The sequence below is a fragment of the Chrysoperla carnea genome, chromosome 2 (genome assembly GCF_905475395.1).
Source record: "Chrysoperla carnea chromosome 2, inChrCarn1.1, whole genome shotgun sequence".
Lineage (NCBI taxonomy): Eukaryota > Metazoa > Arthropoda > Insecta > Neuroptera > Chrysopidae > Chrysoperla > Chrysoperla carnea.
The window spans coordinates 11,005,672-11,018,711 of record NC_058338.1 but is presented as its reverse complement, the minus strand read 5'-3'; the positions used below and the strand labels follow the sequence as shown (position 1 = coordinate 11,018,711).

The 13,040-nt window shown below is 30.2% G+C and overlaps 1 protein-coding gene across 7 annotated transcripts in view; it reads left to right on the top strand.

Moving 5' to 3' along the window:
• Positions 1–13,040, top strand: part of LOC123294017 (disks large 1 tumor suppressor protein) — a 1,177,915-nt gene that overhangs the window by 601,340 nt on the left and 563,535 nt on the right. For all 7 annotated transcript variants that reach the window (XM_044875074.1, XM_044875072.1, XM_044875076.1 and 4 more), the window contains exon 3: positions 302–438. In XM_044875074.1, coding sequence (XP_044731009.1) covers positions 302–438 — 137 coding nt within the window. The remainder of the gene's footprint in view (positions 1–301; positions 439–13,040) is intronic.

Genomic DNA, 13,040 nt, shown 5'->3' with positions numbered 1-13,040 from the left:
GATATAATAATTTTATTCAGTATGTAATTTGTATATCATATCTGTGATAAAATTGCCTATAAATAAAAAGAAAGTAAATTACTCACTTAAGAAAGTAAATTACTCAAGAAAGTAAATTTTCTCTTAGTATTTAAGTCATTTTTTTAAGAATTCTCATTTATCGAAGGGCTAAAATCTAAATATAAGTTAGGAATTTATTTAGAAGTGAAACCATTAAGTAATTTTTTTGCCTTGGTAACAAGTAGTCTATTATTGAGGTGGAAATAGAATTAATTAATAAAAACTATTTTTTTGTCCACAGATATTCAAGAATTTTATGAATTAACGCTTATGGATGATACCAAGTCCATTCAACAGAAAACAGCAGAAACAATTCGAATTGCTAATAAATGGGAAACAAATGATGGGCCAATAGCACCTTCGTACACAAATAATGATGTAAGTCTTTTTTATTTGAGTATACTGTAGTAATTTTACTATATGTTTTCATTTTTCTTCGAATATTATTATTTATGCCACGTTATCATTACGATATATACAGGGTGAATCATTTTAGTTTACTATGACTAATGGCTCGATTTATAGTAAACCAATCAAAGAATAACTAAAACAAAAGTTGTTGAGTTTGATGGGGGACATAGAATAACACTTTAAATTGAAAGTTGGTCCTTAAAAACAATTATCAAGGGCAATAATAGTCATTTGTCTATGTTAATAACTTTTAAGTCCGGTTAAATTAAGGCCAAATGACCTTTAGATTTTAATTTTAGGTCAAAGTCACGGGCACAGGCGAATCACGGGTACAGGTCCTCTATTGACAAATTTGGGCTTAAGCATTTTTCTGTAGTAAGCGTGTTTTCTTTCGATTAAATGGAATTAATATTTTTATGATACATTTCTCCTAAAAAATAACGATTTTCGAAAAAGTGTTTTGGTTAAAAAATGTTAATTTTTGTACGATGATTAACTTTCTTATTTAAAGTGTTATTCTGTATCTTACTTTGTGGGATCAAAATTGACTATTAAAGCAAACCGGAGAATTATGTCCAATCTTATGTCAGAACAAGATGTCCACCATTAACTTTTGTTTCAAGTTATTTTTGATTGGCTGACTACAAAACGAGTTATTAACCATAATAAATTTAAATGTCTTTTCGCTTTAATAGAAGACTAATTTTATTTCCTTTATTATTGAAATGAACTATCAGATCCAATGGCGCGAAAACAAACAATTACAAATAGAAAATTATACATAGATAACGCGAGGGATATGCTAGCGTCTAAGTAGATGCGATATGATGAATGAGAGAGAAGACTGCCAGTTAGTTTGTATGTGTCCTTATCATAGTCATATGTCATAATCATATGATGCATAGATATTAAGTGTAATGCTAACAATATGTAGCCAATGACATATAGATTAAACAAGGACACATAGGAACTAATTGGCAATCTTCTCTGTCATTCACCATATCGCAAATTTTTGGCCATGGCGTTCTCTATGTATAATATTCTATGCAATTACACAAACAACTGGATTGCTATACTTGTCTTAAAGTAAATGCGAAATTATTTGTTGAGGTTAGAATTGTGATTTGAAGGAATTCTAACATTTGATAGAAGTGGTGTCTAGATTCAAATTCAAGGCTCATTCTTTCCGAACAGATTCCGAAATGTATAAATATTTAATCCAATAACCATTATACAATATTTAACTCCTTTGAATGAAGCATAGAACACACATATTCATTTATTTATTATAAATTTGAATAAAACCACATCAATATAACATCATGAATCAAGAATAGAACCTGTTAAATAAACGTGAAAGCACAAACAAACTTGTTTGTGTGTTTGACTATGTGTGTACGTACGTGTGTGTATCAAATCAACAATTAATAATGATCGGTTTTGGAGTAGGTATCTGCAAAATCAATTCCATTAATGTAATTTAACTGTTTGTAATGTGTTTTGTTTCAATATACCAATATTTTTACTGACTGATTTATTAAAAATGGAATGTTGTTCGGCTGAATAAGGAAAGCTTAAGGCATGAGCAAAAGTGGTCTTTAAAATCAAATGACAGCGACTTTGCTAGTGCTGATAACGAAAAACGAAAGAAGCTGCGGATAAGGTTTGATGCGACCCTTGAAGTCCGCACGAATAACTTCCCAGCATAATAAATAGTTATTAACAATTTGAAAAAAAAGGATAATAATAATAAAAACTTGATCGATTCGAAACGATTCAGGCTAATGTTATGAAATTATTTTCAAATCATATTGTCGTTAATACACTTCGGTCGACACCTCAACGAAGTCGATACCATTTTTTGTCGATATCACACACACACACACGTTCTTCTTCTCTTAATTGGCCTTATCCCTACCATGCTGGAAATTTTGATTTCGAAAATCGAAAATTACAATAACTTTCTATACTGGGAAGTTAAAAAAAATTCCACCACCGAGCTCCTTTCTTACAAAGAGTTTTTCTTTACTTACTACTGTTTGTCGTCCAACTGCCTACCAGTTTGTCGTCCGAGCCGTGGGTACGTTTGCCTGTCTGATGTCCTGATCAAACAGAGTTCTATCTTTGCAGAACAGCGATGTAGAACTTGCATAGAAAATAACAATTCAATGAGAATTTTTGGGTTCTTACTTGAGGGCATTCTGATGCGATCTCGATGTACGAATGGCATCTACGATGACAGTCTACTGCATGAAAGAAATAAGGTGACGAAGACGAGAAAATTGGGCTTGCAGACAAGAGTTTCTGAAGGATTCGACAACCATATTGACTGAGTATCCATTATTATTATTATTATTATCCCAAATAATTTTCAATTGAGCCATTATGGATGCATCTTGTATTTATACAGTGTGTTTGTTTGTTTTGTACCTATATCTTGTGTATAGTATGTACAGAATAATATAATATAATATACAGATAATGTAATCTATTTATGTATACTCAAAGAGAATGTAAATGTGTACAATATAAGCAGAGTGGTACTATACAGTGTGTGTTTGAAGCATCTTGGGATATAAATATGTCTGTAGTATGACTGAATACAGAATACATTCGTTTAGTAATGCATCTAAAAGAGAGGTATTATATACATGCATTGAATTACTTGGAAGACACTTGGAGGTGGGAGTTTTTTACTTACAGATAACTAGTAAGTTAGTATGCAACAAATCTCCCACTCTCTGCATGTAGTATGCAACAAATCTCCCACTCTCTGCATGCATACAACGCAACAGCTTGTCCTATCGTATCTGTTTATCGTATCTGTAGTGTTACAATACATGAATAATACCTCTCTTTTGATGCATTACTAAACGAATGTATTCTGTATTCAGTCATACTACAGACATATTTATATCCCAAGATGGTTCAAACACAGGCTGTATAGTTACTATTCGCTTCGTGTAGAAACGAATGTAATGCCGTTTCCCTGACATATTTTTTTTTATATAATATCTCAATATCATTTTATATTTCATTATTTTTGTATTGTTAAATACCATTTATACATTTATCTGTAATTATTATACATGTAAAAAATCATTAAAAAGCTTCTGCCCAACTTTTTCATTCATGTATTAATATTGAATATAACTTTTAATAAATTGCAATTATTTATTAAGGAGACATGTAAGGATTAAATAATATTAGGGATTTTAATAAAACATTACAAGGGATTTCAATAAAGCATGATTAACAAAGTTTCCAAAAATCACAAAAAATTTCAATGCCATCGCGCTTTTTATTATTATTTTATCGTTCAAAGTTAGCTGAAAAAATGATGAATCATATAGGTTATCCTTATCAATTGGATATTTCTATATCAAAAAATCTAGAGAGTGTGATAAAAAAACTATATAAAATATTTAGACAGTCTTGTTGTTTATAAAAATACCATAAAAATATAAGGTTGTCAATAATATAAAAACAAAATTTTCATTTAATTATGAGTTCATCAAAGATCCATCATTTGATGAACAGAGACGACTATTGTTAGAGTATTGATGATTGAAGAAAGATATCTATATTATCAAATTTATAAGCAGCACTTGCACACAATATATTATATATTTTTGTACCTGCGTGGTATTTAAAAGCTAAAAATAACACATTATTTGACTACAAATTATGTAGGTATTTGGTTTATATGTATGTACCGTGCATATCAACCAAAACTATAGGGAAACAAACACCTTAAAACGCTGCACTTGAAAAACATTGTAGAAAGTTTCGTAGGCTCGTCAAAAGGGAACTCTCGAAGGTTAAAGTATGTATATTAATCATTTAACAAAAAGGGTGCTGTTCCTTGAAATATCATATATGTTCTCTTACCAAAGAATACATTCTTTACAACTGAAAAATCGGCGATTTTGCCTAGATTAATATGTAGGATGATAGAAATACATTCACTACTACCAAATACTCACAAAGTTATCAATAGTTTAAGTACCTTAATTGTAATGAACCAATTGAAGAGCTACGTGATACATAGTACGCTGTACATTCCATTATATGTATCCAACAGGAGCAAGCTGAGGATGGAGGATAGTATGAGTTAGATTTTCACTAAATATTATTTATTCAATTATCATTTATTTGTATATAGACGGCTAAAAGCATGTGTAGAATGTGTACCTATATTGGTATTGGTATTGGAATGGAATCGATAAAACAATTTATATTGATATAAACTAAATGAATATAAATTCTGTTTTTAAGGGTAATTAGGTTACATTTGGAGGAGAGAATTACACTGATATTTCTAAATCGAACGTTGTATAAGATAACACATACAGGTGATTAAAAAAATGAAAACTTAGTATTTGGTTTTTTTTTTAAACGGGCAGGACGTTCACGATCAAACAGGGATCATCTTTCTCCTCTTTGAATAATAATAATAATTATATATTCCAATCGATAACGTATCTTTATGTTTTAAGGTATCTTGATCAATGATCTGTGTGGATTGCTTTAAATGATCGGGTTTGTCCAAAACTCAAATAGCCAGATCATTTAAATTTCACACTAAAGTTAAGCATATTACAGGTGGGTAAAATGAGCATACGAGAAGTTCACGAGGGTAATGAAAAATTTTAGTTATATCTTTGACTTTTTATTAACATTTTGGTGTACTCCAACCCACAGAAACATCTCCGGAAGGGGTGGAAATAGAAAGGAAATAATTTTGGAAAGTTTCACCCTGAAGAATCTTGTTTAACTGACACTTTTTAAGTGGAATACTTAATTGGTGAATGAGATTTGGGGAGGGGAGATTTACCTGGCGTCATTGTGGCGTTTTTTTAGGTTCCCAGCAACAATTGCACACGATTTAACTCAAATGTTCTTTAAAAATGGATCATTTAAAGCACTGAAGGCAATATTTGAGTTTCTTAAAGGTTCTGGAGCTTTAATCAGCAGTAGTAGATAATGCAGTTCTCCGGACTGTTCGATTTTCATGAATCAAAAATATTTTGTGTTATATGTAGATAAAAAGGCTTATAAATATGTACGTTAAATATTGGTCAATATGTATATTTGAGCATAATAAAATATTTTACCACTTGCCTGTTTCGCTATTGTAACGGCATTCTGTTATGTAAACGATAGGTTTATTTTGAGCAACAATATAGTTATTCAGTTTCGGTAGACCGTATTAAATAGACATACAATTTTAACAAATGAACTCTTCTATATCTATTTGGTGGTTTGTTAATCCTTTATTTAGAAAAATAGCTGGTAATCTTTATCATTTTGTGAAAAAAAAGAATATATATAAAATTTCTGGTTTTAATTTTCTAATAAAAAGTGACAGTTTTCATTACGAATGCAATGCAGGTATGTAACGAATTTTTATTACAAAAAATCTATAGGAAATTAATAATCAATTTTCGTCTAAACCGGACAAGCATAAGTTTATATCAAAAAAAAAAGGAGAACGAAACACAAAAAATGTTTTGCCTTTTCGAATTTTTCGTGTCTAGAAAAACAAAATTCCTGTTTTTGAGAATGGATTAATATTTCTTTAATTACAGTAAATTGATTACGATAATCCAAGCACTTTTTTTTAAAAATGGTACAGAAAATATAAAAACAGATCTATTCTACGAAATAAACTGAAATCATCTGCTTTTGTTGATTTAATTTTTTCCTAGAAAATTCTTTATATATTAAATTCTATTCTATAGTTATTAAAAACTATTTTTATTAAAAGATTATGTCCTGGTTGGCAACAGCAATATGGCAGGTTGACGATTATTATTCTATCTATTTTATATAAAAATGTGTTCCTAAAAATACAAAAAGCATATTGTCCAACTTAAAATTACAATTGTTATCAGAATGAAGTAGCTTAATAATAGCTTTATCAACAATCATTTAGTTTAGTCTATCTACCTTCTACCTTCTAGTTACATTTCTTATAGTATCTTCAATGTATCCCAATATAACGAAAAGAATATTAGTACAATAAAGTCGAAAATAATTGGATCAATAAGTCATAACCTCTATGTGATTCAACTAGTGATGAGCAATATCAATATCAAGATTTTCAAGACTTGCACGAATTTTTCCTTAACACAGATTTTTTGGGGAAACTTCGAATTTCTATGTTATTCATTTCATACTAATCGAAATATTTTGTGAAATGATTTTTATGCACTTAAATATGATTGTGTTGTGAGTTTTCATAGCAAAGCATTCGATGAAAAATTCACGAGAGTATTTTTTTATTAAAATTGGGCAAAAATGAATAAATATTAAAATAGTTTTTTATTTTTTCATAATAATAATGGGGGTTTAACCTCCGTTTTTGTGACGCATGCCTAATCACAGAGGCCACCCACATCATTATTTGTTAATCTTTATTTATTCCATTACAAACATATTTACAATTACATTTTTGATGTGGGTGGAATCGGTTACTTCGTTCTTATCCAAGCGACGACAATATGATCAATTCTGCACTCCCATTAATTATAAATTGTTCACACTGCCGTTACCTGGATTCGAACTCGCAACCTAAGTCTAAATAGTCTAACGTTCTAAGACTAGCGCCTTAGACCGCTCGGCCATTTAGGCTCTTATTTTTTCATAATGCACATATTTGGTTCAATTTTTCCCAATTTTAATCGAAAACAACAATTTGTTTATATCCAAGGAGCTGATTTCAGTTGGTTGTAGTTTAGCAGAATTTATTAACATTCAGCTATTCACTTTTGACATCGAATGTACCGACTCTCCAGAAATTGAGAAAGTCCGATAGGAATATTCATGGTTGTTTAGAAACGTAGACAATTTTGAACAGATAATAAAGGAAACGGTTTAAGAAATCACTCCCGAGATATTTAGGAATGTATTCAATCAATTTTGTAAAATAACAATTACATTTATGGAACACGAAGGTGGATACGTTGAGGCAAAAAAGGGCTGAAGATAACTATTTAGAAAGTCAATGAAAACGATTTAATTTTTTTTGAATCATAGTATACAATCCGGATACAATAAACTGGATATTATTATATACCTACAGCTTCAATATTTTGGATAGTATATGGGTTAGGATATATTTTACAGGATTCATGTTCCTGTTATATAGAATATATTTATATACCTAACGGATATAAAATTGTTAAGAATGAACATTGTTAGAGAGGATTTAGTTCGTTGAATAAGCATCCCTGCCTCAATAACAGTCGCAGTAGGGATTGTGGAGGGAATGTGAATGTTTGTTGGTATGTAACATGTAGGTATTATTATTGAGTCAGTCAGTCAGCAGTAACTTAGTGTATACGTATGTGAATGTGTTTTTTTTCCATCGATGACTTGTTTTCAAATCGATTTTCCTTCTTTATATTACTGTACAATTGTCGACAATTTTATTATAGCTTTCTCGTTTTTAGTCAGCATGTTGTAAGTTATTATATCGAGTATGATACAAGTTTTTGTAATATTATATGCTCCAATATGTACTGGTACAGGAGCTCGCAACGTCGGCAAAAAAAGAATTTTAATATTGCCGATTTTATGATATGTTGTTCCCCTTGCTCTTTCTGTTAGAGCTTGGGCGGTCTGGCTACCGGAAGTGGTTGCGTTTAGTACTGCGCTGCCTAAAAGTTATGAAAAATGACATTTGTGAATATATATCTTTGCGTTCAGAAATGGGACACAATGATTTTTTAAAGAAAGAAGAATGGGTCGATTTTTATTGTTATTATTATTATATATGGCCTTCTCTCGTAATTAAAACCGTACAGAGTTATCAAAAAATAAAATAAGAAACGTTCAATATAAGAAAAATTAAATAAATTAAAAAAATTCAATAGAAATAATATAATAAATTTAAAAAAAAAAAAAAAATTGGTGACTGCCGCTGGATTTGAACTAGTAATCACTAAAATAATTTAAGCTAGCGCCTTAACGGCCACAGCCATGTACCACGCTTGACAAAAAGACATAACATAAGATATATATTCAACAAATGTCATTTATTTTTCATAACTTTTAGGCTGCGCAGTACTAAACGCAACCACTTCCGGCAACCAGACCGCCCAAGCTCTAACAGAAAGAGCAAGGGGAACAACATATCAAAAAATCAGCAATAATAAAATTCTCTCTCGAAAACGTTGCGAACTCCTATACTATACAATATGACTCTAATTCATCATGGTAAACAAATATAATACGAATTTCTACTGCTAGGGTATAATTTTTTACTACTAGGGTATACTTTTGTTTGAAAGCCTCGTTATTTGCCAAGTATGGAACCTGCTTGGCAGATCTATCTTAATTATATCTTCATATAGTTAAGTATATATTTACATTTTTGAAAGATAAATTGTAAACAGCAGTTTAACGATTGGAAATGGTAGAGGAAGTTATTAGGAATACAAAATAAACCTATTTCCCAGTAGGAAAGTTGGAGGGTGTTTTGGAGGGGGGTGAAAAAGGGTTGGTATTTTTAATAATTGCCTTTTCTGAATAAAGTTGCGGTCAAAATGAAATGCGTTCAATTGGTTGACGCGAGTGCTGATGGGTAGGGTATCAAGTATACGTGGTCATATTTAGCGAAAATGGCCTACCTCATACCATACTCAATAAATCACACGTTGTGGGATACGGATATAACAGAAGGTTGCAATACCTAATTTGGTGTAGACTATAAGCCCATACTAAAAATTTTTGGATCAAATGACCCACCAAGAGTCATATTGAAAAAGATGCTCCTATATGTAAAAGTAATTTTAAGCACCATGGCGTCAGTTTTGCGCGGTATAGGTGAGAATATGAAGGTCACACCCCTTGGTGTCTCCACCCCTACACCAGCTAATATGTACGGCGTTGCTGGATATTAACTATGCATATTCTCGAATTAAAGAAAAGCCTTATAGAAATAAATCCAATAACTTCGGTACCGGAAGTTAGAGAAAATTGATGTCTTTTTCGATATGGTACCTAACCATATCGACTATGGAACCAATTATCGATATGGTACATTAAAAATGACGGTACTCTTGGGAAAAAATTTTCTTAGGAAATGGAATCTTTTCTTCAAATAATTACAAAAATTTCCATACGGTGTCGACTTATAATTGAACCCACTGTATACATAACAATATATTTTTTTTATATCAAAATAAATATTATATTTTGACATTATAGGTACGATACCTACCTATAAACCTCAACCTAAGCTGAATTTCCTTTATGCAATGACTGTTAATATTATTGCTTCACAAATAATTGTTCTTAGAAAAAAAATTATACATACGTAGTGTTTATTTTGAAAATACAAAATTATTAATGGATACAGTTTTATAAATAAAGATAAAAAATGATGTTGGTGGCCTCTGTTATAGACGTACATGCCTTAGGAACGTAGGTTAAACCCCATTAGTAATAAATTATTATTCTAAACAAAAAAAAGAAATTTTTATTTTTTAAATTTGTTTAAGGTCCTTTTTTAACAACTAGGTTATTAGCAATCGTAGAGGCAAAAAAACTTGTTTTAATTTATATTTAGTGAATTATTCGAGTTTATATGTTTTTTTTTAATAGGCAACTTATATGTATGTAGAATAAGTAGTAAAGCATAACTAACTACCATTGGTGAGTTTAAGTAAGTCAATTGATCGCGTTAGAATTATACTTTGTAATTAATACTTTGTTTTATTTTATTTTTTTCGAGTTATTTAACGATAAAGGCATTTTTTCCCACCCTTGGGGCTAGATCGCACAAATTTTTGTTTTTAATTTTTTTAAGTAAGCTTTAAACAATGCAGTCGCACAATTTTTATAAAGATTCATTGACTTTCCCTGGATTCCGAAATTTTAAGATATTTATATCTTACGGTCTGTTGTGTATATGAAATAGAAAAATTTTCAAGACGCATTCTATATAAATATTTATTATCTCCTCGATATTTCAATATTTGTATTCAGCTAATATACTTTATTCACATTTGTTGTTTAAGTTAGTGAACCATTAGTATTATGAATCAATAAAATTACTATCGGAAATTTGGTAATAATGAAAATGAAAGAATGCTATATAATGCTAACTTTCATATACAAAAGACACCATATATAAATGATTTACTAACACTATAAATATTATACTCTCTATTACTACTTTATATACAGTATGTCCCGTGAGTCGATGCACAGAATTTAAGAGCGTACTCTTTAACGAGACAATTTTAAGTTGAAAATACTTACCTTATATAATTTTGTTTAAAACCCAATCGTTAAACAGTAGTGGACACTATTATTACAAATTTTTCTTCGTACATTACTCGAGGGACTATTTTCGACCATTATGTTAAGAGTAGTTTCTTCGCCGGAAGGGACCGTTCTTACAAATGACCATGCATATGTAAGAACGCTTGTTTATTAGGAGATATTTTAAGCTATGTCCATCTAGTCAGAGGACCACCTGTATATATGTATATATTATATATATATAATATCAATAAAAAAAATAGATGATCGGTCCACTTCAGATCGTCAGTCGCCTATCAATAATATTTGACTATTTATATAACTTGGCTACTTATCGTATAAAATGTGTTTGAAGAACCAATAGAAATCCACCGAAATCAAACTCAAACATTGATTGGGGATTGTTGCTAGGGTGGACTACAATTTCTCTGATATTCAACCAAAATGGCATGTTTCCAATTTCCAATAATCTAATCGATTCGGCACTATATTCAGCCAAACAGGCAAAGGAATAGTTTAGGAATATCAACCACCTAGTTGAAGGAACATCAACCACAGCAGGAAACGTTATAGGATTGACTATAACTACCCTCTCGACATAATTTCATATATGAACCCCACTCTACATTCACGGCGTAAGTTTACTTCTTCTTTTCTTACAACCAAGAACCACTGATTAAAAATCATATGGTTAACACTTTACAAATGTTTTATGACAAGAAATCGATTAGGAAATATACATAAACCTTCAGATTTTCAAGATGAACCTTTATGAAGTCTTACATACACAAGGAAACAAATTTCACGGAGGTGATTGAAAAACTATAAAATTGTGTTGGGTCAACCTAGGCAACTCTCCCGTATCTATAAATAAACATTTTGAATTCTGTGAAATATATAGGAATAAACATTTTCAATAAATGTCATTAATAGTGTTGATATATTTATTCATATTTGATATTTGAGTATAAGTACCTAAATATATTTATTATACGAATATTCAACTCTTTGATGAGTAAAGAGAACACTACTCGCATTTAGAAATAATATTCCAGCTTTGTGAGTTTGACGCTGGTAAACCTTACAATGTCTTTACTATCCATTATTGCTACAATGAAAGCCGAGAATATATCAATCAGATTATAAACTTCCTATAGTTATTGATAGACTGGCAAAATATATTTGAGAGATAGATGGTAAATAATCACGACGGGCGACCAATGTCGAATAATTGATTTTTAATTTTTGAAAATGTACTAAAAAAACCGAAAAATTTGGTTAGATTCTTAGATCTTAGATCTTTCAGATATCAATAATTATAATATTTGTGTTTGAAAAAAATTGAAACTCTAAAAAAGAGAGGTGGGACGATAAAAAAAATCCATCAACGATCCGAGACAAATCGATGGAAACTATAAAAAAATCAAGACAATATCAGAGACATTTCCTCCCGTTTCGTTTCGGAGCAACATTGCAGATCAACTAGTTTTTTAATAAAGCAGAGGTACCCGCGGCTAAAAACAGGCTACAGTAATAATATATGGTTAGTAATTTACTTTATTTTTATTTATAGGCAACTTTATTACAGATATGCTATGCAAATTATATAATGAACAAAATAATCTTAATATTATTACTCTAGCATTTTTACTATCTGTGAAAAGTCAAAGTCGGTGCTTATAGGACATTTCATACCTGAACCTGAACTTGAAAAAGGAAATGACCAATTATATTTAAATTTCCTGTATTTCCTGTTAACGATATTAAAACATTTTTAAATATGTATGTAACAATTTTTATTTTATATAATGAGAATAACGTAACTAAATGCCTAAAACATATAAATTTTCCAATAATACCTACCTGCCGTTATTATAATATGGTTGAATGAATGCAGTATTGAAGAGGCTCAAATGAGGATTTGGTTGGTCAGTCATTTGTGCCCAAATCTACTTGATAAATAGAATATCTAGACTAGGTAGGTACTTGATAAAGCACAATTCTATAATATTGGCCAAATAAATACAATTTGAGGAATTCTATGTAATAACACATTGGAAAACAAAAACTACGAACGATAAAAATTATTGATATTTGTTCCAAAATAATATTAAATAATCAATGTAATCCATATATAAAAACCATAAACTTATATGTACATCCATCAAATTATATTAATAAAGTGGTTTATGGTTACCATGGAAATAACCTGAAATAAAAAGCATGTACGGTGCCAATTCCACTAATTGCAAAATGTATTGTTAAGACTTTCTAAGTTTTCATTGGCGTTTATT